General features: G+C 42.0%; 1 protein-coding gene across 30 annotated transcripts in view; it reads right to left on the bottom strand.

The window, feature by feature from the left end:
• Positions 1-27,671, bottom strand: part of SVIL (supervillin) — a 761,399-nt gene that overhangs the window by 211,353 nt on the left and 522,375 nt on the right. For 10 of the 30 annotated variants that reach the window (XM_078663371.1, XM_078663368.1, XM_078663379.1 and 7 more), the window contains 4 exons: positions 16,857-17,049; positions 11,277-11,415; positions 2,041-2,088; positions 1,531-1,608 (listed from right to left, as the gene is read on the bottom strand). In XM_078663371.1, the coding sequence (XP_078519497.1) occupies positions 1,531-1,608; positions 2,041-2,088; positions 11,277-11,415; positions 16,857-17,049 (458 nt within the window). The remainder of the gene's footprint in view (positions 1-1,530; positions 1,609-2,040; positions 2,089-11,276; positions 11,416-16,856; positions 17,050-27,671) is intronic. The other 20 variants (XM_078663382.1, XM_078663383.1, XM_078663377.1 and 17 more) reach the window with 6 other exon arrangements.

A 27,671-nucleotide genomic window follows, 5' to 3' on the forward strand; every position in this document is an offset into this window, starting at 1 on the left:
TTTTATCTAATGTGTTTTGGTGTAATACAAAGGCTATTTTTATATAACCTTGTGTGGAGTTTCCTTTGTGGTGGGCCTTTGGTTGTTGTTGCTGGGGTGCGTGCGCAAATACTTAGCCTACATCGCCTCCAAGTTTAGCCTTGCTGCTCGCGCCACGTTACCTAGAGGGTGAGTAGGGGTTATCTTGGCGTGTAACTCCCTTGCCCTGACTTGGGTGTGGTGGTCTCTGACTGACTTTGGCGAAAGCCCTGGCCAGCCGGGGATCCCATTTCCAACAGTATGTTTATGGGCCCAGGTGATTATGGTAAACGAGCAGGTGAACCCGCGCTCTCTCACCTGTGAAGAGGGACTGGTGCACTCCAGAGAAGGAATTAGAAACTTTACTATAATGAAGATGTCCCTGGCCAGTGATAGCAATGTGTAAAATATATATGCAACCTCTCGCTGTATTGCAGCATTATTTTTGTTGTAGGAGTAACACATCAATAAAAAGTTATAACATTTCAAGTAGAATCATTACAATTTTATACATTTGAAAAGTTTTGCATAAAATCATGGAAAGTGGACACAAATTGCTACAGTTAATGTCAATCAACTGCTTTGATTTCGAAGGCCAGGAATGCTTGACAAAACAATTCTTGGTCAAAACCATTTTAAGGATTGAAAAGAACTATTATTTAATAGATATGAAATGTTTTTGTAATTAGAGGATGTTCAAAAAAACTACAGCTAAAATGTGTATTAGCCTGTTCTAGGAGACTCCTGGGCAACATAGAAACAGTATATGGCAATACATTATTCTTACAAATTTGCATAGTGCAAATCCCTAAATCAATAGGCAAATGCAGCTACAGAAGAATATAAATAAGAATAGGACTACTTCCATCTAAGACCTCTACAATGGCTAGATGCAGATCAACCAGATGTTTTTAAAAATATTTATTACGGCTAGGTTTCAATACAGAAATGCTCTTCTCACATCCATTTAGTCAGTTATGTGCAAAATGCATCATTTTGATTTAGATCAATGCCTGAATTAGAACTTAATTAGAACTTAGCCAATCAGTAGGCTTTGCATGCAGATGTTAGCTATTGTGAACCCGCCTTTTGAACTCTGCGCATAAAGACTGGGTAGCTAGGGTGCTTCATTACCCACATGCAGTCAAGCATAAACAGCTGTTAATTGACCTTTTCCCTTCACACATCCCACCTTTTGGCTCTGGGTATAGCTGTAGGAAAAGGCAGTTCACACCTGTTAAAACCCTGTGTACAGGGCAACAGTTACATATTATAAATAGAGACCCTACACTATTGGAAACCAACAAATCTCAATATCCTTTATTCAAACAACCCCCCTAAAAAGTAAGACTAACGCAGGATGAAAATACTCCATCACATTTAGCTGGCAAAGTAGTGATTTTTTTGGGGTCTTTTTCGGCAGGTGTGTGCCTGGCTTAGTATCGTAACTGTATGTTAGGCACTTGTATTTGGCCATGCTCACAAGGGTGAAAAGCACAAGTGTTTCCTCACCTGATTAATAGGTAAAAAATACTGGCATTTATGGGCAGCAGGTATAGCAGGAGAATAAGTAGAAGCAAAGACAGGTTCCTACAGACAGGGCAAAAGCAAAGCAAGAGAGTTAGAGTGGAAACCGGACAGAGCGGGACAGATGAGAAAGTGTGCGATTCGTACGTTGTTAGATGTGAACCAGACATGTTTTAATGATTTGAAATGCCCAGAAACCCAAAATAACTAAACTTGCTTACTAAACGCAGCACTTTTAGTAGGTCATGAGAAAACACCAGTGTGGAGAGCACCCAAATTGCAGCTACAAAGAAGGCTACAGTAAAGACATGAGGGCACAGATCACAACACCAACTCAAGATCCAGCTGCCACCACAACATCCCACCCCAACACAGAATGGTCCTATGGAGAACACTTCACTGCTTATGCAAATAGGATGAAGCAACATGATGCACGTGAGAGAGAAGAGTACCAGGCAATCCTTCACCGAAAGCCCACGTTGAAGTCAGGCTTACCCAAAGCTGATTACACACGGCATTATCATCGTTAATTCCTTCGTCTTCCTACAGGTTAAAACGACACAAACAGGAAACATTGCAGGATATGTGGTTATTCACGAGTCAATCACTCATACTCCAGTTAGAGCTTCACTTGTGAGCATTATGCACATACAAGCTCCAACAACCACGAACACATCTGTACCGCACTGTGCTCGCTGTGTGTGTGTGTGTGGGGGGGGGATTACACAAGCTAATCATCTCTTTAGAGGTCACGTAGGTGCACTATTTTTGGAAGGGCTTTCTGCTTTAGAGGTCACATGCATCATTCCCAGTAATCAGAGAGTGCAGTAGCCACAAGAGACATTCTTAAAAGGATTGCACTAAGCAAACGAACACAGTTTAATGTGAATAAAAACAATGATGCTCTATTCAATCCTTTGTAACTAAACACACTATGGTTTCTGGATCCACATTTTGATACATAGAAGTGCTATTAATCAGAAACTGGGACTGATAACCCTCACCCCAAACCGAAGATTTTTTTGCAAAAATACCCACAATTGTCAGCATTATCGATACAGAACTACGGATTATAATAAACAGTGAAGTTTGGTTGCTTACATGGAACATCATCAAAATAAAATAACTGATAACTTCCTTAAGAAACATTCATAACAAGCTACAAATCTGTTGTTCACATGGTATTCAAGTGCTGACAGAGCAAAAAAATATAAACGTAGTTACTTACCACTAGCAGTTCCAACACTACTACTCCATGAGAATTGGTCTTAAAAATGTTGACATCTTGTACCGGTACTAGAAGGAATGCTACGTAATTTAAGTAAAAAAAGCAATCCATGAAATTCTAAGCCAGAAAGATTCTCTAGGAACTTTGCATATTCCACTGTTCAAGCAAATGATTGGAAAACTTAAAAGCAGGGGGCATCACATTGAGGTATCATATAAAAAGATTGATTTACTTAGAACTTTTGTTGTAGTGCCTTGGTTTAGTCACTGTAAAATCAGAGAGCCCACTCTTCTCCTATGGGTTACTTCCCACCTCTGTGGGCATAGAAATTGAGCCAAAAACTGAAGTGCATCCGGAATCTAAAAAGGGCATAATGAGTCTGCCTCACTTTTACTGATATGTGTCAGTCCTGCAAGACTGGCATCAACAGAAAAGAAGATTTTTTTTCTTTTTTTAAACATTTTATTGTCATTTGTATTCATTCTTATACATGTGCTTTCATCAATACGACATACTTTTTTTTATATATGTGCGCTTATCGTAGCTTACACCCGTTCTGTCTGCATATCATTACTAAGAATTCAGCATCTTTTAGCACAAAATGCTATGAGCATTCTCAATCCAGATGAGTATCCTCCTACCCCTAACTTCCCCAACTATCCCCCACCCCTGCGCTGCTGTCAACTAGGGTATTGCTCTTCCTTCCTCCGAGTTTTGCTATGAGCAGATAGCTGGATTATCAGTGGCGTAGCTCTTCCAGATGGTTTACTAGCAAAGGTCCAAGGCTGTCTGGAGGGCAGAAAACCAGTCACTGGGTTTCTCCAATTAGGTGGTGTTGTCTAGGTAGACAGACTAATTACCCTTGGTATCGCAGCAAACAAACAGCACTATCATGCTGGTGTTCAACCAGAGGCACTCCACTGAACATAGGTGGGTTTTAGGGCTTCAAACAGCCCCCCCCCCACCACATATTTGAAGAATCTTTGAATGGAAAGAGGACTGTTTAGGGCCTTGGAGTGTCCCAGTGAATAATGTTGCCATTTTCAAAGCAGTCACATTCAATGGTGGTTTCGATGTAGTCCACCAAAGCAGAACTGGTTAATTTGACAGAGAGCCATGTTAAATTCTCAGCTTGAATCTTGTATCTGTTCTGCCTAGTGTGGAGTTTACATGTTAGAACTAAGATAATATTGTGGGCAAGCCTATACAAAGAAATCAAGTCTACAAAGGAACCATTGGGAGGATGGCTAAGATGTCCCCTTCTGACCTAGTCTGTGCTCCATGAATTAAATACAGTAAACATTAACATATATGGAGTGAATTATACCTGCAATGAGGAAATCTGCATCTTGTTAATGTCCAAGAACGTATAGTTTACCTGTCGGTGTCGTTAGTGGGCTTGAAGAAGTTTCTGGGATTCACATGCTGTGTATTATTCCACCATCTAGGGGTTGGTTCTGGATTGTTGTCTTTTTTTTAGGTAACGGGCGTCGAGTCGTCAACATAACTCCATTTGGTGTCCTCTTGTGATGTTGACGTGCTTCCTCCGGAAGCTCCGACTTATGGTCGCCTTCTTAGGATTCTTTTTTTTCTCCCCTCTGTTTCATCCTCCTTGGTGGAGGAGAGTGGATTCACTAGTAAATGCATAAAATTCTTCAAGCTGCAAAAACTATACCAACAGGTAAGAAACTATTCATTTTGCAGTGTGAATCTTTTCTGGATTCACATGCTGTGCATAATTTTATAGTGGTTTGTTAGTTCTGTGGTGGCTGGATCGAAGATGAGCATTGTTTGTGAATAGATGTTCCAGGACTTTTTGCCCTACTTGAGCTTCTTTATTCACTTGGATATCCACGCTGTAGTGTTTTGTGAACGTGTGCAGGGAAAACCATGCTGCTGCCATGCAAGTGTCTTGAATCGGAGTATTGGCTAGAAAGGCGATCATTGCTCCTTTCTTCCTTGCTGAGTGAGCCCGTGGAGCGCTTTGTAATGTTTGTCCTGCTTATTTGTGGCACGAAAGTATGGCTTGTGCAATCAATCTTGCAATTGCGTTTTTGGTTACTGGTCTTCCCAAGAAACTGTTTGCACAAAATACTAGGAGTGGTTTTGTTTTTCTGTATTCCTTTGTTTTTTTCATGTAATATATGACAACTCTTCTAACATCAAGAGTGTGTAATGCTCTTTCTGCTTGTGTCTTTGGATTCCGGAAGAAACTTGGTATTTGTATGGATTGCTTTATGTGGAATTGCGATACCACCTTCGGCCTAAGTATGGGTCTGTTCATGACAATTCTGTCAGTATGTATTAAGAAGTAGGGTTTCTGTAATGTAAGTGCTTGCAACTCACAAACTCTGCCTTTTTAGTTACAATAACATCACTACGTAGTCTTTAGCGTGAGCATCTGTGGCATCGCTTAGCTGATAAAAGCACCATTTGAGCCACTACACTGAGCGATTACTATATTTAGGTTCCATGTGGGTGCTGGCACAGTCTTTGATGGGGTAATTCTTTTGGCTCCTATGAACCTTTTGACCACATGAGAAGTGAAGAAGCTCTTACCTGTGTGTCCTCTTGTATATGCTACAATTGCGGCTAAGTGAACTTTCAGTGATGTGTAGGTTAGTTTACTATGCAGTAGATGTGTTAAGTACTTCAGCACGGTCTTTTCCTGTGGGATTTTGTGGGAAAAACCATCTTTGAGGCACCATAGAGTATCTTTTCCATTGTGCCGTGTAACGTTTCCTAGTGGTCTGCTTTCTTGCTTCTCTTATAACTGCCATTGTGCTTGCTGGCAGTTTTAGGTGCACAAACTATGTTCTCCGGAGCCCTGCAGCGAAGCTCAGGCTCTCTCATTCTGGGTGGAGCACTTTTCCCTCTTGCATGGTTAGTAAGTCTGGTCTGTATGGCAATTTGTGAATTGAACCCGGAGATATCTCCATTATCTCTGAGAACCAGGTCGGCCTCGCCGATTGTAGGGCAATGTCAATCATTGCTTGTAATCAAAATGTAGAGTGAGTAGCTAGTTCGTTTCCCCAAGGGATATGTATTAATCAACAAGAGCTAGCTACTTGTAAAATGTTGGGTCTGTTGGGTCAAAACAATTGTTTTGAGGAAGGAGGGGAAAAAACTAGTTTATGAAGGCCCTCACTCACCAACCTAGTTGGTGGCATGCTTTATCATGGGGCCCCACCCAAGGCACAGAGTGTGCCTTGGGTGTGCTACGACGCCTGATTACAGCAGAGCTGGTTTTGTAAAGTGAGCGTGCAGTGAGGTGACTTGAGTGACGTTAAAAAGGCTGTCCTAGAGGTCACAGTTGAACAATTTATTGATGGGCCCTAGGCAGAGTTAAAAACAAGGCTTTTGGACGTGGTTGGAGAGACTTATGGTCGCCCACGTCCCGTGTGGTCAACTAGTTTCAGCCAGGCCTTGGTTAGAAAACTGGCTTTCTTCAGGACCTGTGTGTGAAGGGGTGAATAAGGGGCTACGTGGGTTGAGCACCTTATGTGTAGCACTCGCTAAGTCACATCATTTAGGCACACAATGGAGATAAAGGTACCTGGTGCCTCAGTTTAGCCTTCATCACCCATGAATTGTGCATCTCCGCCCCAGGTACTAGCACCTACACTGCATAGTATTTACTACAATGCATTTTACCCACTACCGACACATGCCGCTAAAGAGGGCGATTGATCCGTTCACTATTTAGGCACCAGGCACCTTTATCCCCATTGTGTGCCTAAATGATGCGACTTATGAACGGTGTCTTTGTGTTTGTCTCATTTCTCTTCACAGGTACAAACAGAGGAAAACCTCCTCTTACACATACAGCACTGGAGCAATTGTTTTGACCCAACAGACACCGAACATTTTACAAGTAGCTAGCTCTTGTTGATTAATACAATGTCAATCATTGTCATGTGGCTGATTTGCATTTGTGGATCACGTGGTGGAGTAGTGGTATCGGGGGGGGGGGAAAGCGTAAGCAAATATCCCTGACCAGTTTATGCATAGCGCATTCCCTAGGGACTGATTGCAAGGTTGCCTGGATGAGAAGCATTGTCATTTTACATTGTGGGGTGTTGCAAAGAGGTAGACTTTTGGCGTTCCCCATTTGTGAAAAACGATGAGTTCGTATTGATTTATTTCCCACTTGTGGGATGATGGAGCTTGTCTGCTCCGTCTGTCTGATTCTACATTGTACTTTCCTGGCAGGTGTATTGTTATGTTTATGTTCCGATGGATTGCCATGTCCAGAGTTGCTGAGCTAGAGTCGAAAGTGCCACTGAATGCGTTGCATCCTTGTTGGTTCATGTTAACCATGGTAGTTGTGTTGTCCATTTGTATAAGAATTGTTTTGCCGTACAGCTTTTTTTGAAAGGCTTATAAGGCTAGGAACACTGTCTTAATTCTACAATGTTGCTGTGCTGTAGTGCTTCCTGCTGAGTCCACAGTCCCCTCACTTTGAGGTTATTCATGTGAACTACCGATCCAATCGGTGAGGCATCTGTCGTTATGGTCACTGTTGGAGTTGGTTGGGTGAAAGTTCTCCCTTATATGTTCTGTTTGTTCCACCGTGCTATTTCCTACTGTATTTTTTTAGTGACAACCACTAGATCCTTCCAACTCCCGTTGCTTGTGACCATTGTGCTTGAAGCCATTCTTGGAATGCTCTCATGTATAGGCAAATGTTTGGGATTAAGTGAATGCATGAAGCCAAGGTCACTGGTAGCTTCTCCACTGTCTTCACTGTCAGAGCGTGCCCATTCCGGTATAGCGGTGTCTTTCAGTAGGGTAATTGTTCTTTTTTCTCTTGGGAACACTTTCCTCACTACTGCATTTATTCTCACCCCCAAGAACAGCTTTTTATTTGTTCTGGCACTAGTGAAGATTTCTCCCAGTGTATGAAAAAGCGGAGTAGAGTATCTATTACTTGGAGTATCTGCTGTTTGCAGACTCTGTACTTGTATGCCCTTGGTAACCAGTCATCTAAGTACGGGTATACATGGATTCCTTGTCTTAAGTGTGCGGCTACTGCTGCTAGACACTTTGTGAACACTCTTGGTGCTGCAATCAGTCTCCGCCGTGGATCTGTAGTATGGACTCCATGAAGAGTTTAAGAGTCAAGGAGCATTTGAGCTTTTTTTTTGAAGAAATTACTAAAAACTTGCAGTAGAGTTCAGTCAGGTTTTGTACGCATTTAGGACTGGGTATGGATGATGATGCTACATGGGGAAGTTGCAAACGTGGAGGTCAAGTTTCCCCTGGTCCTCCGGCTCAGAGTTCTTTTTGCCTTTAAGTTCCAGGCTTACATAGGACCATTGACACTTGGTCTCCAACCTGCTGAAGCCCTGCCCTTCAAAGGTTCCCAGTCTCACCCACTGGAGGATTCTGACACCCCAAAAGTAGCCAACTCCAAATGTAGAGAGTGAGCATAAAAAGTCAGCTAAGGGCCACCAGAGGTAAGAGTACGGCGAGAAGGGGGTGGGTGGGGGGGGGGGGGAGGGTGGGTCGGGAGGGACACAACTATGATTTACAGGTTTGCCTTCGTTGGAACGTTTGAGTTTGGGGTCTGGCTGAAGCCTCGAGTTTTGGCACCAATGTACCAGACCTGTGGAGCTCTCAGGGCCTTAACCATAAAAGGATTTCCATCTCCAGAAAAAATACTTGGCCTGAAGGTAAAATGTTGACCAACCTTCTCACCATTGCGACTTGTACACCATAGACTAGCCTTGCCTTTGGCCTTTTCCATTGTTTTGCTTGTAGTTTCTCTTTAAAAAACACTTGATCACCAGTTAATCAATTACCATTTTTTGTTTTGGGGTCAAGTCTTTTTGGAATTGTATCTTGTTAATTAGACTTCAAGGGTGTACAGGTGCTCCTAAAATACCTTGCACTAATTTTCTGAGAGTACCCAGTTACCCACTGCTAACGAAGTCTGGTGTTTAGCACGGAAATCTTAATTTAATTTCTTTGGTACTGGCTTATTTCCGTGCTGAAATGAATCCACCACTTGTGTATTAAATAGAGCTCCTCGCATATCTAAGACCAAAGAAGACTAAGATATTTAAGTCTCAAAATTAATATGATTTATTGTTAAATTATACGCAGAAATAATTACCTATTAAACACTATTTTACAGTTACAAAGCTTACCTTGTCTCACGCCGACACTTCTCTATGCCAGCGACAACAGCATGAAAAGAACTGGGGAAGATATGTCCCAGTCTACTGGAATGGTGGCAGAAAGGGAAATACGGAGGTATTCCCGATGCGGGAAAAGAAGACTTCATTTCCCAGCAGCCTGTGCGGCACGTGCGCACAGGAAGAAATGTAATGCAACGTCCCAGAAGGCTATGAAAGCCTTCCAAGCCAGAGGAAACGCCGCAGATTATTCAGTTTTGCTGAAAACACAGAGGACGAAGGAGTTTGGATTCCGAGAAGTATCCGGTGCGGTAAGGGTGTCTGACACCACATCCAAGTTTCGTTGTGGTTTGGCTTTTGATGGGCCCTGCTGCATTAGGAAATCTCTACAAATGTCTTATGCTTGTGCAAAAGCCAGTCCTTCGAACTGAAGGCGCCTTGATTTGAAGGCTCGTGTATATGCTCTGATTTACCATTTCCAGGAGGTGTGTGCCACAGGAAACTAAAAAAAAAATAGAAACCATGTGGTATAGTACCTGCTTTCTAAGGCTATACTGTCACGTCACTGTCACGTCTATACTTTCTCAATATTCTAACATTATCAATGATAGTGTGCTTGTTACTACATGATACCTATGGAATGATACCCAGAAAAGAACTAACCATATGTCATCTGGAATTATTACATGTGTGTTTTTATTTCATGTTCTAGCAGGGGGTCAGTGAGAGGCTGATGCTAAGCCTTGTCCTTCCTCCCTTATGACGTTATACACGACAAAGATTGGTGGGTACTGTTGTATCTGGAGTGTATGCTTCTCTGATATATATATAATATATACCATGTGATCAAGACCGCAGCAACGTCGTGGAAACGAGTCCGGCTGGAAACTGGTTTTTGCACTATGGGTGCTGATCTAATTTTCCTGCAATAAATTTCACTGCAACATAAATGCTGTGGTCCATACCAAGTTTCTTCGCAGTGTATCCGGTGAATCAGGAGTTTGGTATAGAATATATATATATATATATATATATATATATATATATATATATATATATATATATATATATATATATATATATAATAATCGTATACAACCTATTGTTTCTGTTCGCAGTATCCAATGAATGAGATCTGAGTTTACTCAAAATCAGTTTTATAGAAGATGTGGTAGCCCGGTGGACATTGATTAATACAAAACATTCTTCTTAAGGCTATTGCAGGATCTTGTTATTTTCCTTTACAGGTATCTAGAAAGTATTTCTATTACTTTTACATTATATTTGTTAAACTGTTTTCTAAAGCCAGTTTTCTAAACAAGCCTCTCTTTTTTCACAGGTCTCCCTCCTCGCTGTTCCCTTCCTTTCCTTCCCCCTACTGACCACCTTAATCTTCCTTGTTATAATGGCAAGTCCGAATTGATGGTGTCAATAGGTAGACCCATTTGAGAAACTAACAGATCCGGAGAGGCCGCCGAGGTATACGTGACATTTACTGATTTAAGAGAACATTATGAAAAGGGGAAACAATTGATTCAAATTGATGTGCGATTTGGAAGTTCACAGATGTGAGCAACCTACAACAATTATGGCATGCTTACTGTTCACTTAGGACTTCTTGGGTCTGCATTTAGATATAGCTTATTGCTGCAATTCAAAATACCTAAGGTCAAACTATAAATGCATTAGGATTACTGTAACAATTCTATTATATATTAACACATGCAATATTATGCATGATGTTGCTGTTATACTTGTTAAAGTTTATGTAGTTTGAGTCCGATGTTTCTTTGTTCAAGTGGCCTGCTGTGAAGGTAAGTATGTTAGCTAAACACAAGATGGATAAGTGAAACCTGGGCAGAGCTGAACAAATGGTAGAAGGCAACTTCATATGTGTATCTAAAAGGGGATATTCAGATATCCTGCATTCCTACATACCTATTTTTAGATACTGGAGATCTACAACATGAACTGGAGCCCAATTGTTAAGGATGGGACAGACATCAAACCTCTGGCATGGTGGTCGGAAATGTGGTAACATTATGTGGTAAATCTAGAGTCATATCCTAGTGAACTGAGCCACTGTGGTTGCCAAATGTAAAATAGCTAGAACGTTTAATTCAGGGAAATTATTACATTAAATTAGAGGTCTAGACATTTATCCACGTTCACTGAATGCATTGTCCAACTAAATGAATCTTTGTGCAAAGAAGCAAACCAGAGAACTTTACAGAATGAGAACTAAAAATATTTTGAATTTAATTCTGCAGCAACCGGCTAAAGAAGGTCATGTTTGTGCACTGTTCCATACAGAAGCAGAAAGGATGACCGGACTGAACGTCTCCCAACATGGCTATATTTACCTTCTTTTTAAGGGACTGCTCAAGTTCCTGCCGCTGCGTGTGGATGCTGCGTTCTATACTGGACACCTTGCTGTACTCCTGCTTTCTGTTAAGCCTGTTTTTCCAGTCTTCTTCGCCGCTCTTCTTCAGCAGTGCCAACCTAAGAAGGAAGAATATGCCAACCTTGTAGATGCCTCGTTTGATATTATTGGTCTGTAGGAGCACTTGTGTAACAAAGGAGAAGCATTAAATCACAGAACATAAACATCCAAGTATTTACACCTCCGCGTCCAATAAAACAAAGGAATGTAACTCCCAACTGCGCAACTAAGTCCATCGTCGACCTATTCACTCAAACATAGATAACTCTCCGTTAAAACGTCACAAAATCGCTAGTCAAGTCATATATTGTCACCATTTCAATATCTTGACTATTCCAGGAATGATTTTAATATCAGGACTTCCAATCTAACATTCTCTGCAAAATATCCAGAAAAACTCATTTGATGGCTCTATATTAAATTGTGTGCATTTTTTTGCAGTTGTCATACTGTGTTACTCAATTGACTGTATGTACAAGGATTGGGAAATATTACTGTTACACTGATCAAGCAACTTAAGTTTGTGCACTTCAGCCCATGACTAATCAGTGCACAATGCAGCAAGACCAAATACTGCAAGGCGCTTTATAACTGCATAGATGTGGCTACTACAACCAATATGCCCAGTGTTGCATAACCTGCAACCAACATATACCCATGTAAAGGAACCGCACTAGCCAATAGTGAGCAGCCGTAACTAGACTGTGGACCAAGTTTAGCCCTAATAGTAAGAAGCACATTACTGTACCTGCACCTCAGTCAACAAAACCGAATCATTGACTTGGTCTTAATATAGACCATCTGATTTCCAAACTGTAGGACGAACATCAAGGAAATAATTCACAAGAAAATGTTGCTGTATTGGCTCCAGTCAGCGCAAGTCAAGCTTCAAACAAACACTGAAAGCCTATTGAAAGTGGTCCGTGCTCCTTGACAAAGCATAATGGTAATCTTTAGAGAAACCTGGTTGAGTAGCACCATTTAAAGGTTCCTGATCAAAGCAAGCATTCGAAAGACCAGACTGTCAAGAACATGGAAAATGCACCAATTGCTTTTGGAGACGTCCACAGCCAAAGCAGACAATAGACTACTAGGGTACAAAATGGAGAGGACAACAACTTATTCAGTGCATCACAACTATGTACAAACAAAATCTGGAGATATGTCAAACTCCTTTTTTTCTGAACGGAAATAATACTAATGTATATGTGGGAGGGTCTCAAAGGTTTGTGACATCAAAAATCCAGACCAATATAGTCCAATTTGATAGCAGCCAAAAATAACTTTGTAAACAAAGAACCAATGCGGTCCACCTCCTTTCAGGACAAAAACACATCAACCCGAGAGTGTGAACAGAGTTCTAATTTACAAATATAATCGGCTTGAATCGTTTGCATGGGAACAGCTAAAACCAGATTAAGGTGCTTGTGTGATCAAGTGGATTAGCTGATCAAACTGGCACTGCTGGCTAATTCACCAGTAGAAAATCTGACCACTAAAGTATTTGAATGGTCTCTCTGGATGCCTTTAGAAAAGGTAGCGAGTAAAATGATACAGTGTATACAAGGGGTTTCTTTTTTTCCCTCTGGAATGTAGTAGGAAACATTAAACGTGCAGCCCTGGTGGACTCCTTAACTGTAAAATGCTTGTCAAAATGGAGGGGATTAAATGGGGAAAATGTAAAATGCTCAAGAAAGAAGACCGGATGTTCTGAAACAATGGCGGGGAAGAGTTAGGAAAAATCATCTTTTGTTCGCACCTCTAGAGTACAACTTAAATTAGCCTGAACAGGGTGTCAATCAACTTATCAACGAGGAGTGATCAGCGAATGGGCATTTATTTCCCATGCTAAGCACAAGTGCAAACCTTTCTGCACAGAGCAGATTAACATGCAAATTCGTACCGTTAGTATTGGCATTAAGACCAAATGGTAAAGTCGTGCATAAATGTATTCTTGATTCAACCCCCCCACCCCCTTGCAAACCTGGGAAAGTGTAAATGTTTTTTGTTCAAAAGGAAGCGGAACACTACACCACCTAACCTCTCAGAGCAAAGAATTCCCTGGTGGCATAACTGCTAAAACCTGTGCTACATTCAACAAGTTGAATTCAATACTTGATATGTGAACCAGTGCACTATAGTGAAAAACTACTTTAAATAGATCAGTCTACTTCCTCAGGTACTAATTATCTGATAAAAGAAATTTGAAACAGCTGTCAATAGTCTCCATGTTGAAAATGGGTACTGCCGACATGAAAATGGGTACTGCCGACATGAAAATGGGTACTGCCGACACCAGAGGCACAAACTTTCACACAGAGGTATATTCGAGTACCCATCTAGAGACATGGGATTAGAACACTGTAGCTAATGTGATGCGTAATTTGAAGCTGTGCTTGGCTGTAACTTTAGTGCTGTATCAGGCACAAAAAAGGAGCGTTTAGTGGCGTAAAGAGTGAGACTAAAGTAATCTGCACCATTCATTATTTACCTTCAGAACTTCTCAACATCTCTACTAACCATACATCTACATACAACTGATGGCCATCCCAGAACCTCACAAAAAGGGCATCCAGATTATGAAAGTGCTATAGGGCCATAGTAATGGCTCGAGACACTTTACAAAAGATGATAACCAGTTCTACTCTGAAGCATATCGAAAGAGTACTTTAAAAAAAATGAATAGCAGCAATTTAGTAACGGTAACAGGTTTCATCAATACAAACAGTAAAAATATTTTGCCACAAAATGGAACATAATGAACCAAGTTTGACATTGCAAATACACTAATAGTAACAAAACACTTCCCAGAACCATACTTTTCAATGTCTGCTGTCCTACTGTTTTTTTTGCCATCTCCAAAAACAGAGGAGTACTTCATTGTGAGACTACTTGCAGTTTGAGATATCCCTTAATGTAATCATAGCTCTAAACACAGTCAACACAGCGGCTTTAGTAGCCCACGAATCAGCAAAAAAAATATAGTAATTGTTTTTATTAAATTCCTTTTTCACCTCACATTCTCTCGCCACGCTAAAATATCTGCTATTCGGGTCCTTAACCTATTAGCTGCTTTTCACGGTGTTGCCACATCTCTAAAACAGGCGAAAGATCCTGAAAGTTACAATAAATAGCAAAAGTATTCTCAAGTGTCTTACTCTAGAATAGGAAAATCTGACCACTTTGCTCACATGATAAAGTGTGTGAACCCCTTCTTTTTTTGTTTACATACAATCTAGCTACTCTTACTTCAACCTGCCTTAATGCTTTTATGCAGATTGACAGATCTACATTTTTCTCCTTTACTCTCCGGGACTTGATGTCTTTTCACTACCTGCACCTCAAAAAATGCAAGAGTGAAGTAATTTTCTTTTCCATCCCTTCCCACTGGACTTCTCTATTCTCCTAACTCTATCCTCCACTATCTCCTTCTGCGTACAACCCCATGCTCTCTTCGACTCTTGTCTTCCCAAGCTGGTGGAGTGCTGATCAACTGAATGACTTAACTAATCCTTTTCAACTTCCTGTGAAAGGTTTGTGGGCAGTAGCATTATCCCTCCAGGAACAAACAAGTAGAACCATACTTCAAGATTTAGGGTCTCTAGATCAAATAGTATGGTCCTTGTAGCAACTACACAGCCAGAAGTCTCTAAACGTACCCCTAAAGAGTATAGCCCGATAGGAGCGTCTGCAACTTTTACCACACCAAATGCATTGGACAACCTTATTACAAACCCATCATCGCACCTTGCTGCTCTCCCACAGTTGTTGAGAAAGTAAACAACCCCTATGTGAAGCTAGGACCCTTTATTAATGCTGCTTCTGCCGGAGGCAAAAACAACAATTGATGGACTGAATGTTGCACAATGGCTAAACAGTCACCTCAAGTAACAGATCTGGGTTTATTCCATCGTTATTCTGCTCACCAAGCCACCCCAAGACATGGCCATATGCAAATCAGTCTTGACCCTGTGCCTCATGGGAATAGTCCAGCCCTAACTGCCAAGCCATGTCTTCCCTGGACCGGAATCAAGCATCCTAGACCGGTTTCTGGCTATCAGCCGTCATCAGCCAGGATAGCTTGATTTCAGTGGCATGGAGAGAACGGGACTCACGTCTGAGCATACCCGTCCCTGCTGCCGGAGGAGCTTCAAAACGGGCTAGAGTGCGATTTTTGCTGAGAATAGGGATGACCTGTCCAGACAGATGCAGCAACCACATACCATGCATCTCCATAAAACGTATGCAAAGGGCAGCATACTGTCAAAGTGGACTGCATGTTCGGAGCCAATCCTGCGATTTTATAATGCAAAGATGACCTTTGAACCTTATCAGAAGCATGCAAATGGAAATTAGATCTACAGCCAAATTATATTCAGATATGCGGCCATCAAATAAGGAGTTTCCCCATGTAATGGAGACACTTCCTAATTCCTCCCAAGCATAGAGGGTTGTGAAAACTTATTACCTTACGATTAAATTCCACAAAGTCGCATGTTCAATGATCAGTAGGGTCTCATTTAAGCGACAAACCATGTGTAATTTAAGCCAATCTGCCGTTTTCAAGGGGAGAGCTTTCACAAAAAATACATTTAAATGCCAATGTCAGTAACAAAACAAACAAAAAAACAACACAGGAACAGTGTAGTCAAGACTGTAATGGATCCGGTCTTAGCACATACGTGTCTAAAAACACGACAGAACATTAACCTATGTGTAGCACGTGATACAAATTACTGGTCAGGCTTGAATGCCCGTAACAGTACTATACTGCATGAACTATAATTATTATCTGGGATTTTCAGGCTTGGTTTTGGAGATATAACACTCCCCTCGGCAAGTATGACTGAGCATACAATTATCATCCTTTAACCTGGGATATTAAAGTATACGCAAAATATGATTGGTAATGCTAAAGCCCACATGGGAGCCGACGCTTTTACTTTCAAGATGAATTTAAACGCAAAGTTGCTTTAAGAACCAGCAGTGATTCTGAATGTAAATTGTTTACAAAATAAATCGGGGCCTTCTCTCTCTCTCGGCGCCCCTACTCAAAATATATATATACCCTTTCCCGAATCTCAAACTTCAGCGTCCATGCCTAAGAGGCGCACACAATAAATAAATAAATAAAAACCCTCATTCTCCCTGGACTCCATTTCAATACAAAAAAAGCATTTATCATTGTTGGTATAAGTATGCAAACAGTATGACGCAATGAACATCGCCGAGATGTTAATGAAACTGCAGTAAATACTTGCAAATGTTTTGCATTATTGAATCAGGCACCAGTGGCAATCCATGCCAAAAACAAACGCTTTGGATATTGTTATCAGAACCTAACACTCACCACCTTGAGCGACACAAGCTTGACGCATTAAAGTTATGCATGAGGTAACACTTCTGGGCATTACTTAAGAGGGCAGTCCCGCAGGACATACGTGCCACCAGCTGTCAATCAAACCCTGCGCCAACAGACTTCCTTCAATCGCCCCACTACCTGTCTCTGATGGACATGGCTTTGCCGGCCAGGTCGGTCTCGTCTTCGTCTTCCGGGGTGCCCCCAAAGATGGGGGTCGTCTGCGGGGTGTCCCCTGGCAGGTCTTCCTCCGAGGGCAGCGGCGCTGCGGTCCGGCAGGCGCCGTTTGTGGCCGGTGTCCCAAAGAGTCCGTGAATCGACTCGTCAAACTCTGCTGGTGGGGAGAAACGCAGCATTAGCACCGGGGGCTATAAATAATCGCACAACAAAAACCATGCACTTCATTCTTGTGCCGCTGTTAACCCTGCGAGGCAGTGACAAATCCGCTGCCAGCCTCCGACTGCAACAAAAGTAAGGCTTGGACTGCAACGGGCTCCGATGCCCGGCGCACCCCCCAGGCTTCCGAGAAAAAGAACAGCTACAAAACTCAAACTGATTGTAAAAGGCCCAGCCAAATGGAAGTTATGAGCTGGCAAGCGAACTATAACACTCCGGTTCACGTAAGCCCTTCACTTTCAGCAAGAATATGTTTTCAACAGGGTTTAAGGGTGTAAACCAACTCTGGTAAACTTTTAAACACATTTGGTTGGATAATTGATTGCTTGTTAAATCCAAAAAGCAAAGTAATGGTAAATGAGAGACCTGGATTTTACTGGTTGCTTGCTGTATGTCAGGAATGATGGCACACAATCTGCAAAGTACTTGGAGACGAGCATTGACAAAGCCAATAGCTCTCCCTAGGCAAGAGCTATTAGCTTTGCCAATATGTTTAAACCATGTTGTACAAAAGCGTGTCTACTGTTCAGTATTGCTAAAAGTTAGTGGTATAAAGAAAGTGAAGTGTCAAAGTGGTGTGTCATTGAGTGGGGTACAGAGTGTCGTGGAGGGAGTAAAGTGTCAGAATGGGGTGTCAGAGTGGAGGGGCATAGTGTGTCCTTGGGAGGTATAGAGGAGGGTGGAGTAGCTTAGAGGGTGCTGCGCAGTGAGTGGTGTGGAGTAGTGTTCTAGAGTAGCATAGTGTGCAGTAGAGCGTCAGAGCGGAGTATTGTAGAGTGGCCTAGAGCGAAGTGGCCTTAAGTACAGTGGTGCAGAGTGGACTAGAATAGTGTGCAGTGACATGGCTTAGAGGGAGGAGTGCAGGGCAGTAGACTGCAGTGGCCTAGAGTGCAGTTGTGCATAGTAGAGAGGGGTAGAGTAGTAGCATACAGTAGAGTGGTGCAGAGTCGAGCAAAGAGGCATAGAGTGAAGTGGTATTGAATGCAGAGGTGCACTGTAGAATGTGACGTAGTGGATTGGTGTAGTGGATTAGAATAAAGTGGGGTGTCTCTGTACTGGGGTGAATGTAGGACATTGTTCTGCATTCTGTCCATCAACTGTTGTTGTGGCAGAGTAGTGTGCAGTAGCGTAGAAAGTCAGAGTGCAGTGGTGTATAGTAGAGTGGCGGAGTGCAAAGGCATAGAGAGCAGCAGCAGTACAGTGATGTAGAATAGAGTGGCGTAGTATTGCAGAGTAGAATGACAGAGTGTAGACTGGTGTAGAGTGCAGTGGTTAGAGCAGAGTGGTGCAGAGTAGATTAGCGTGGATTGGCAGAGTGCACTGGCATACAATGGAGTGGCACAGTAGAGGGCAGTGGAGTGGTGCAGGGTACAATGCACTGGCATGTATAGAGTGCATTGACGTAGAGTGGCATAAAGTGCAGTGTTGCAGAGTAGATTAGAGTTGCGTGGAGTGGGGCGTTGGATTAGAGTTTGTGGAGTGCTGCATTGTCGCAGAGGTCAGTGTTATAGAGTGGAATGGGGTAATATAGAGTATGTATGGTAGTGCACTGCAACTACAGACATCTTTAATTGAAATAACCATTACATTTGCACAGATATACAGATTACAGATAAAAATATACAGCACACAAACAATAGTGTGGAAATGTCATTAGTGTATCAATTTGTTTTGATGGTATTAAAATATTTGTTTCCACCACACTTCACATTTACCCAAAAATGCGCATCACTGGTGCTTTACTAATTTGGATATATTCTAAAATATCGGCACAGTTCATACACAGATTTAAAATTATTTGTGTGCTAGATAAACAGCCTTCCTCCAGCACACCACCTCCCCCAGTAGCCAGCATCATTGTCACAAATCTTTTCACTTGGAAGTCAGAAAAGAAATTAAACGCCAAGCTTCATGAGAAGACAGAGCCCGACACTTGACTTGCGCCTTTGAATGCACAGCAAATGTGACAAGATTTAACCCCTTCCGTACGTGGGACGGCCGGGAGCTGTCCCACAATACGTTGGGTATGTGCAGACGGCTCCCAGTGGTCCTAGAACCCACCCATGTGGGAAGCGCTACCCCCTCCTCCCCTGTGGGCCACCCTTCGGGGGAGGCCAGCAGAAGCCCTTCTGCTGACTCCTGCGCTCCCATTCCACGTCATCTAATAAAGTCGGCGCGCACAGTCCACTGACGTCATTACATGCAACCCTACGCGCTAGAAGACATTTGCTTCCAGCAATTCGGCAAGAGAGGAGGTAAGTTTCACCACAGGGAGGGGTAGGGGATTTAAACAAAAGAGGCATCAGAGGAAAGGAAAGGGTTTTCCTTTCCTCTGATGCCTCTTGAGCAGTCCTGCTGCACGATCGCGCATAGGGCCGCAGGAATGCCCACTAGACTGTCATACAAAATACCGGGCTTAAAAAAAGAGAAAACTAGCAATACATTTCTCACCTGCCACACAACACATGCCGTGTATTGCCTCACATGTCCCTGTGGGTTGCGATACATTGGCAGCATTGTACAAATTGTAAAAATCAGGATTCTTGAACACCAGCGAGCTATTGTAAATAGAGATTTTAATTACCCAGTAGCCAGACATTTTTCCATGAAACATGAGCAACAGGGATCTGTTGCAATACTTTGCCATAGACTGTGTATTACCAGATCCAAGAGGAGGGGATAGGATTCTGAAGTTGCGGAGACTAGAGTCCCACTATATAATAGATCTACAGTGTAAGGCCCCTAATGGATTGAATAAAGGAGAGGAACTGGCAATACATCTGGGTAAATAGAAAAGAGGCATGCATCAACTTTATATTTGAGCCACCTAGAAATTGAACGATTCCAGAGTAGGAGACATCTGAATTGTATTTGGTAATAGATAGCCATGTGTTGCCCTTCTAGAATAATTGAGCAGGTAATCCGCCAGCGCTTGCCATAGCCAGGCATTCATCTGGCGGCTATGCCGATCCACGGCATGATTTAGAATGTAAATACAGGATATAGTGTGGTGCAGCACCACAAGAAGCACCCACCCGAGAGTGACCCCGCAAGGTGCAGAGTGGAGCGGAGATTTTATATATACATATATATACATACATATATATACACACATATATATACATACATATATACACATATACATATATACACATACACATATATACACATACACACATACATACATATACACACATATACATATACATACATACATACATATATACATACATATACATACATACATATACATACATATACATATACATATACATATATATATATGAAACGAAGAATCCCAACCGCCACTGGTAGCGGTTTCAGCAGGCGCAGACCTCTCCAATAATCGATGTTTGAGTTTAAAACATCAAACAAGCCATCACACTAATCCAAGTGCCAGCAGTGCATGTTTATTTTAGCAAAAGTGCAAGAGCAAGTGCCCTCCCTGACGCGTTTCGCTCCGGGAACGGAAATCGCCCAGCTCATTTCGGGAGGACCAACGCCGATATTATTGACTCTCCAACTCAGGGGGCCCCATCCAGGGCAGGCATCAGGGATCTTCTGTACCTGGCACCCATCAAGGGTAAATTAGCGACTCACTACGAATACCACAATTCAGTGGGAACTTGCAGCCTATCAGCAGACGGCATATTCGTATTTGAGTGAGACGCGCATTGCCGAGGGAAAGTAGAGAACGGTCTTTGAGAAAGCAATGAAGCGAAACGCGTCAGGCCGCGACTTCTGAACTGTTGAGTCTGCATGGCATTGTTGTACCTGGAAGTGCTACCTGTGAGCTTGAATATATCACTACCTTTTCTTTGTACATGGACAGTATTCTACTTCCTTTTCCCAGTACCCCATGAAGAGACCCGCAAAGCAAGGAGCAAAGCAGGTCCCCATAGAAATGGTACTTGGAAGGTAGTGAAGTGGATAAGGTACATCGACGACATTTTCGTTGTATGGGGTGGGACAGAAGCCGAAGCCATCAGCTTTGTGGAATCTCTTAATAAGAACCAGTTCAACTTAAAATTCACAAGCCATTGGGAAAAAGACAATATGGAATTCCTGGACCTTAAATTGAGAATAGTAGACAACAAATTAGAGCGCATACTGTTCAGGAAAACTACTGCTGGGAACAGTCTCCTACACGCACGCAGCTGCCACCCAAGTTCGCACATCCAAAGTATCCCAGTGGGTGAACTGCTCAGAGCGAAACGTAACTGCAGTACCCCTCAGAGTTTTGAGGAAGAGGAGAAGATAATGACAGATTTGCAACAAGGGGGTATTCACAAAAAGTCATCAATAGAGCAAAATTGTCAGTCTCTACAAGAACTAGAGAGTCATTATTAGTTGACAAAGAAGAGGGGGCAAAGGATCAGACCAATGATAAAACTCGTTTTATCACTACATATAGCAATCATGCATTTAGGATTAAAAAGAGCTTAGGCAAATTTTGGCCAATACTAAAAACAGATCCAGACATTGCAGAATATGTAGAGTCTTTTCCACAAGTGACCTTCAAAAGGGCGAAATCCCTCAAAGATCAGCTTTGCAAAGCAGTGGAACCAGTGAAAACAAAGATAGCAGGAATACAAGGATTTTACACTTGCAGAAATTGCAAAGACTGCAAAAACAGTCGTAACTGCAAAGAGGTTAGACTGTCACCTGACACACAATCCTTTAAGATACAAGAGCACACGTCATGTAACACAGAATTTGCAGTGTATGCATTGTTCTTTCCATTTAAGAAAAGTTAAATAGGCAGCACAATTCACAAAGCGAAAATCAGAATATTAGAACATCTCAGGGCAATCAAAAATGCAGACAAAGCATATCCGATTGCCAGACATTTTCAGTCACCATAACCAAAATACCAACTTGCTCAGTTTCTGTGTTGTAGACATGGTCAAATTTGATGAAAGGGGAGGCAATAGAGTACAATGCATACCTAGATTGGAGTCAAGACTCATCATACAATACAAAACACTAGTCCCCATAGGTCATAACAGCGATGCACCTGGGTTGAATAATCCAGTATAGTTCATGAGCATCCAAGACCGAGTGCGTTTCTGCATTGTACAACGTATGGATTAACAGGTTACTGTTTGAAAGCTACCACGGTTTTTTCAGATAAGATTTTTGAATTATATGTAATGTCAATATTGCAGATTTTTGTCTCATTTTAACCGAAAACTTTTAAAATGTATTTTAAATGTATTGGGGGTTTATTGGTTTTGTTTATTTTTTGTTTTGTGTATTTTTTCTAGAACGTGTAAGAAAATGCGGCGTTTTGAAAAGAAGTTAGAGAGCAAGAATTGTCTTCTACTTTATAGTGTTGGAAGTTAAATAAAGTTATTTGACATAACTTTAAGAACAGTGCCCAAGGTGGCAATAAGATCAATCATTGATTAAACAATGGCTTAAGGGTTAATGGTTCACGGTAATATGTTTTTTTACCTGGTTTGTGCCCACTTGTGCAGGATATAACACTACTAAGAAGTAGATTAACACAATCGAATTTTATTGTTCGCACATATGTATGAGAATAACTATCTTTTGCCCACTGTGGCCTAATTGGTAAGAGATACAGGAAAGATAATATGTATCCTTAAAATTATCAGTGTGAGACTGAAAGAATTTTATTGCCGCCCACTGGGGCCGAATCACAGTAAAGGATATGGTGAAGAATATATGTATCCTAACGAACAGACATGTGTGTGACAATCAGATTTTATGAGCGGTAGAACTGAATCTATTTTGTGATATTAGCCCAACAGGAAAAGTCTGTTTTATTCCTTTCATCTTGTCTTCCAACAATTTAGAAAGTAATGAATTGTAAATAGCGAACTGCAATTTCTTCACTTGCTTATATTTTATATTTATAACAGCGGAAGTCTGTTTTCACTGTCTTTTGTTTTGAAAACATAACATGTTTATTTAAACCTATCACAAATGTTCCACAATCACTCGTGAACAAGGGAAAACATTCCCGAAACGAAACGCGTTGACTGAAGATTGCCTATGAATTCTGCTAATTAAAAGGCTACCTTGGCACAAGTTGTGTTCGTGATTTACTGCTGCTTGAAGGTGAAGGTAACGAGAGTATATATATATATATATATTTTTTTTTTTTAAGGGTGTTCTTCTGTTTGCGAGGAGCGGCCCCTTGGGCAAGGGTTGCTCCCCGTTGTGGAGCAATGTTTTTGGCCGTTTCTGTCCCCCTGCAGGGAAGATCGTGCCATGTGTGCCCCACTAGACCTCCAGGGATATGTTTGCGGGGAGCAGCCCCTTGGGCAAGAGTCGCTCTTTTATGGGGATGAATATTTTGGCCTTTGGTGCAGATCTGCCTTATGTTTTTAAGTCCATGGGGAGCATTATTTTGCCAGTTTCTGCCCCCCACCATTTTTTAAATATTGTGCCCCACTAGACCACCAGGAATAGGTTTGCGGGGAGCGGCCCCTGGCTGGGGCAGATCCGCTGATTTTTAGTTGTGTGCCCCACTAAGCCACCAGGGATTTCTGGGGGTTTTTTTATGTAGGGGAGCAGCACCTGGAAGTGTCACTCCCCTTTTGGGGGTGATTAATTTGGCCTTTTGTGCTCCCCTTGCGGGAGAAGACCGGCTTTGTGTTTTTAGGCCCATCTGCCCCCAAGGGCGGTAGAAGCCATTAGACACCAGGGATTTTTCTTTTTATATTGTTGGGGAGCGGTCCCTTGGCCAAGGGTTGCTTCTCTTTATGGGGTGATTACTGTGGCCGTTTCTGCCCCTTTTGGGGGCAGATTGGCCATATGTTTTTAGGCCCATCTGTCCCCAAGGGGGGCAGAAGCCACTAGACAACGGGGATTTTTAGGTCACGCATTGTGCTGCAAAGGAGGGGACCTCTTGGACTCTATCAGCTTTTTCGCCCAAAAATGTGTACGCTTTGCATTGCTTTCAATGACAACGCGTGCACGTTTGGGGATTCCCTTGTGGGAGCGAGCTTTGGCGACATCTGTTTGTAATTAACTTGCTAACAGATGGTGCCCCTGCTAGCTCCCGCAAGATAAACGCTTTGTGGGTCTGGTTTTTTTTTTTTTGCTCGTCCGTTTAACCAGGCACACTTTCCCCACTTCAAATAAACTTTAGTTTACCCAACGCCAAACCTTACCGCAAATGTAATCACGGCGACGGGCGCTCTATTATTTCTTTCAAAGTTGCTAATATGAATCCTGGTGAGTATCTTGTTTTTGGACAGTGTTTGTACACATGCTTAAGACTTCTAATGAACTCTGTTAAGAGGATGCTGTTTTCAGAGTAAGAGAGACTAGTTTCCATGCTGCGCGTGTATTACAGTATTTCTTATTCTGTACCCCTGGGAAAGGGGACAACGCCCACCTTTAATCGTAAAGGTTTGTGTTCAGAGATTTATATTGGAATCCGTGCTCCATCTCGTACTTATTAAAATATTGTCACCCGCAGCTTCGATTTTGGTTTACGCTAAAAATCAAATTTTTTATTTTAAAAGTAGTTTCATGAAAAAATATGTATAGTGAATTTAACGGCGAGTTTCGTTAAAGCGCGAGATGAGCATTGGTGTATGTGGGGAGGGGTGGGGTAGGGTAGGGGTTCAGGGGGAGAATGCAATTCTTTGCCAGGCCAATTTTTCTCCCAAGTTAAATGGTCGGCCGCATTCAGTGTGACCGAGGCAGACTGCTCGTCAGGCAGCGAGGGAGAGCCCTAGCTGGGGTGAAACGCAGGTCAGCTCGTCTCACAAATATGAAAATCCTGCAGGGAAGAAACGACACGCCTAGCTCTTGAACTCCTTTAGCGAGGCGTGAATTTTCGCGCTGTGCTGAAGGTTCTATTGAGCGGGCGGGGCCATGACGGAGCGGTTCTGTCATCAGCACAGTGCAACCGGCGTTCATGACGGAACCGCTCCGTCATGAGCACCGAAGGGGTTAACAAAGACTGCCAAGGCTGAGTTTGTACAGTTTCCCCCTTGGTCACCCTCTCCGTTTGAAGTGGAGATTGGGAACTGCCATAAACAGATTTCCCTTGCCTTCCAAATAAGCAGGTAGGTGTTTTATGGCCCTAATAAAAAATGTAGATCAGACTATGGTAGGGTGACCAGAATTTTTAAGTAAAAAACCGGGACATATCATGAAAATAGAAGGACTACAGTTTAGTTTCACGCGAGCGCAGCGCACAGAATGACAGCACTCCTCAGCAGAGAATTATAGAACAGGCAGCTAGAACATACATATAATTCAATTTTTAAACCCAGAAGCTTGCCTGTTAATTAAATTGCTTTCTTGAAACAACTGCTAACTATCCCTGCTTTGTAAAACATAAAAAGCACCTCCCAAAGTTTTCAGTTGTCCCTCTCTGAAAACTGGGACAGGAGCTAAATTTCCTGAAATCTCCCGGGACAGCAAGTGAAAAACGGGGACCGTCCGAGCAAATCTGGGATGCCTGGTCACCCTAGGCTATGGGTTCTTGAGGAGACGGGGGCTGCCAGGCCAGGCGAAAGGGTCTAAAATTACGACGGTTCCTTTATGTACCTTAGGAACACCAGGGGAAAGGCTTCGGAAGCCGGCACGAAAGGGCAGTGCGTGCGGCGCAGGTCCCCCTGCAGGTGTGACTATGTGTGAGAGTAAACAAGCTGTCTGTAACCACTGCTCCGCCGTTATGTGCTGGGTACTACGAGTATCAGCGTTAAATCCATACTGTCTCTATAAAAGAATGTGTAAATATTAGAGTTTCGTTGCTTATGTGGAGTCCGTGATTGAAAGTCAGTGCACACACACACATAGGGAGCAGACACCATTGTGAAGCTAACAGGGAACCTCGTGTTGTGCATAACAAGGTGAGAGGCTTGTCAGGACACTACTAAATGCAACATACACCCCACATATTACCACTCAATACCACATAATTACATGCCACATAATTACACGCCACATAATTACACTCTACTCAATACAACAAATACAAACCACATAATATCAATCCGGGTCACATAATAACACGCCACATAGTTACACTTTACACAATACAATATAAATACACTCCACATAACACCACTCAAAACCACATAATCGCACCACATAATTAAACACTAGTAAATGCAACATACACTCCACATAATACCACTAACATCCACATAATTACAAGCCACCTACAAAACTACTCAATGCAACATAAATACACTCCACATAATACCAATCAGTGCCACGGAATTACAATCCACATAATTACAATATCCTCTATGCAACACAAAATACCATTCAATACCACATAATATTATACTAAATCCAATGATACCACTCAGTGCCACATTACATATCTACACTCTAATACAGCATCAATACAATCCACATAATATCACTCAGTGCCACCTATTAACATGCAACATAATTACTCTACCCAAAACAATATAAGTACACTACGCAACACTCAAAACCACATATTTAAACCACATACTTCCACTCTACTAAATGCAACATACACTCCACATAATATCACTTACACACATAATTAGATGCAACATAATTACACTCTACTCAAAGCAACATAAACACACTACAAAAAACATCAGTGCCACATAATTACACTTGCCTCAATACATCACAAAATCACTCTGCATAATACAACTCAGGGCCACATAATTATATGCTCCATAATTATACGGCACTCAATGCAACACACTCCATATAATAGCACTCGCTGCCACATAATTACATACCACATAATTACACCACTCTACTACATGCAACATACACCCCACATAATACCACTCAGTAACACATAATTACATACCACATATGACCTCTGCAACCAGCTGCCCACAAGCTGTTGGGGTCCATTCTTCGAGTTTACCTGAACAATGCCCTCCGCTGATCTCAAACCCCGAAGACTGGAACTGCAAGTTGGGTACTTACCCGTGAAACTGTATTGTTTTCCTCCATAGGAGAACATTGAATGGTTTACAAATTGAACTGTCCACTTTTGAAAGACTAAAGTATTTTTCCGGAAAAAAAATACTTAACTTTTTGCAGAGATCTTGGTCTTTGTTTGAGTTTTATACGAAGATTATTTTTTTATAAAATTGGTATGGATCTTCTTTTTGAGCCGTGTGTCAGTTATTGGTCAATGTGTGTGCAATACATGTCTTACACTCCTATGTTAGGCCTAATGCTGCTCGCCCACACTAATAGAGCACTTTAGGTTTACAATGAGCCCTGTACACTTCTGGGGGAAATCTCGGGCATCTGTGGACAGTAAAACCACCTAGTGGTATACCATTTACAAAGCCATCTTCAAAATATATACAAATGCATACACACACACTTTTTTAAATGGGTAAAAAAGTGGTGTGCTAGAAATGCGAGGTGTTTTTTAAAATAAAATTGGTAAGACATGTTTCACTGTGATAATGCGTCCATCTTCTGAGCTTTCAGGAACAGGCAGCTGTTAATTTTGTTCTTTTTTTAACATTTGTCCGCATTTTTCCAAGTGGTATTAGACTTTTACTATTTTTTGTGGTTTCCATCTACTTGCCTTTTGTGGTGGAAACCAGCATA

This window comes from Lissotriton helveticus, chromosome 10 (genome assembly GCF_964261635.1).
Source record: "Lissotriton helveticus chromosome 10, aLisHel1.1, whole genome shotgun sequence".
Classification (NCBI taxonomy): Eukaryota; Metazoa; Chordata; class Amphibia; order Caudata; family Salamandridae; genus Lissotriton; species Lissotriton helveticus.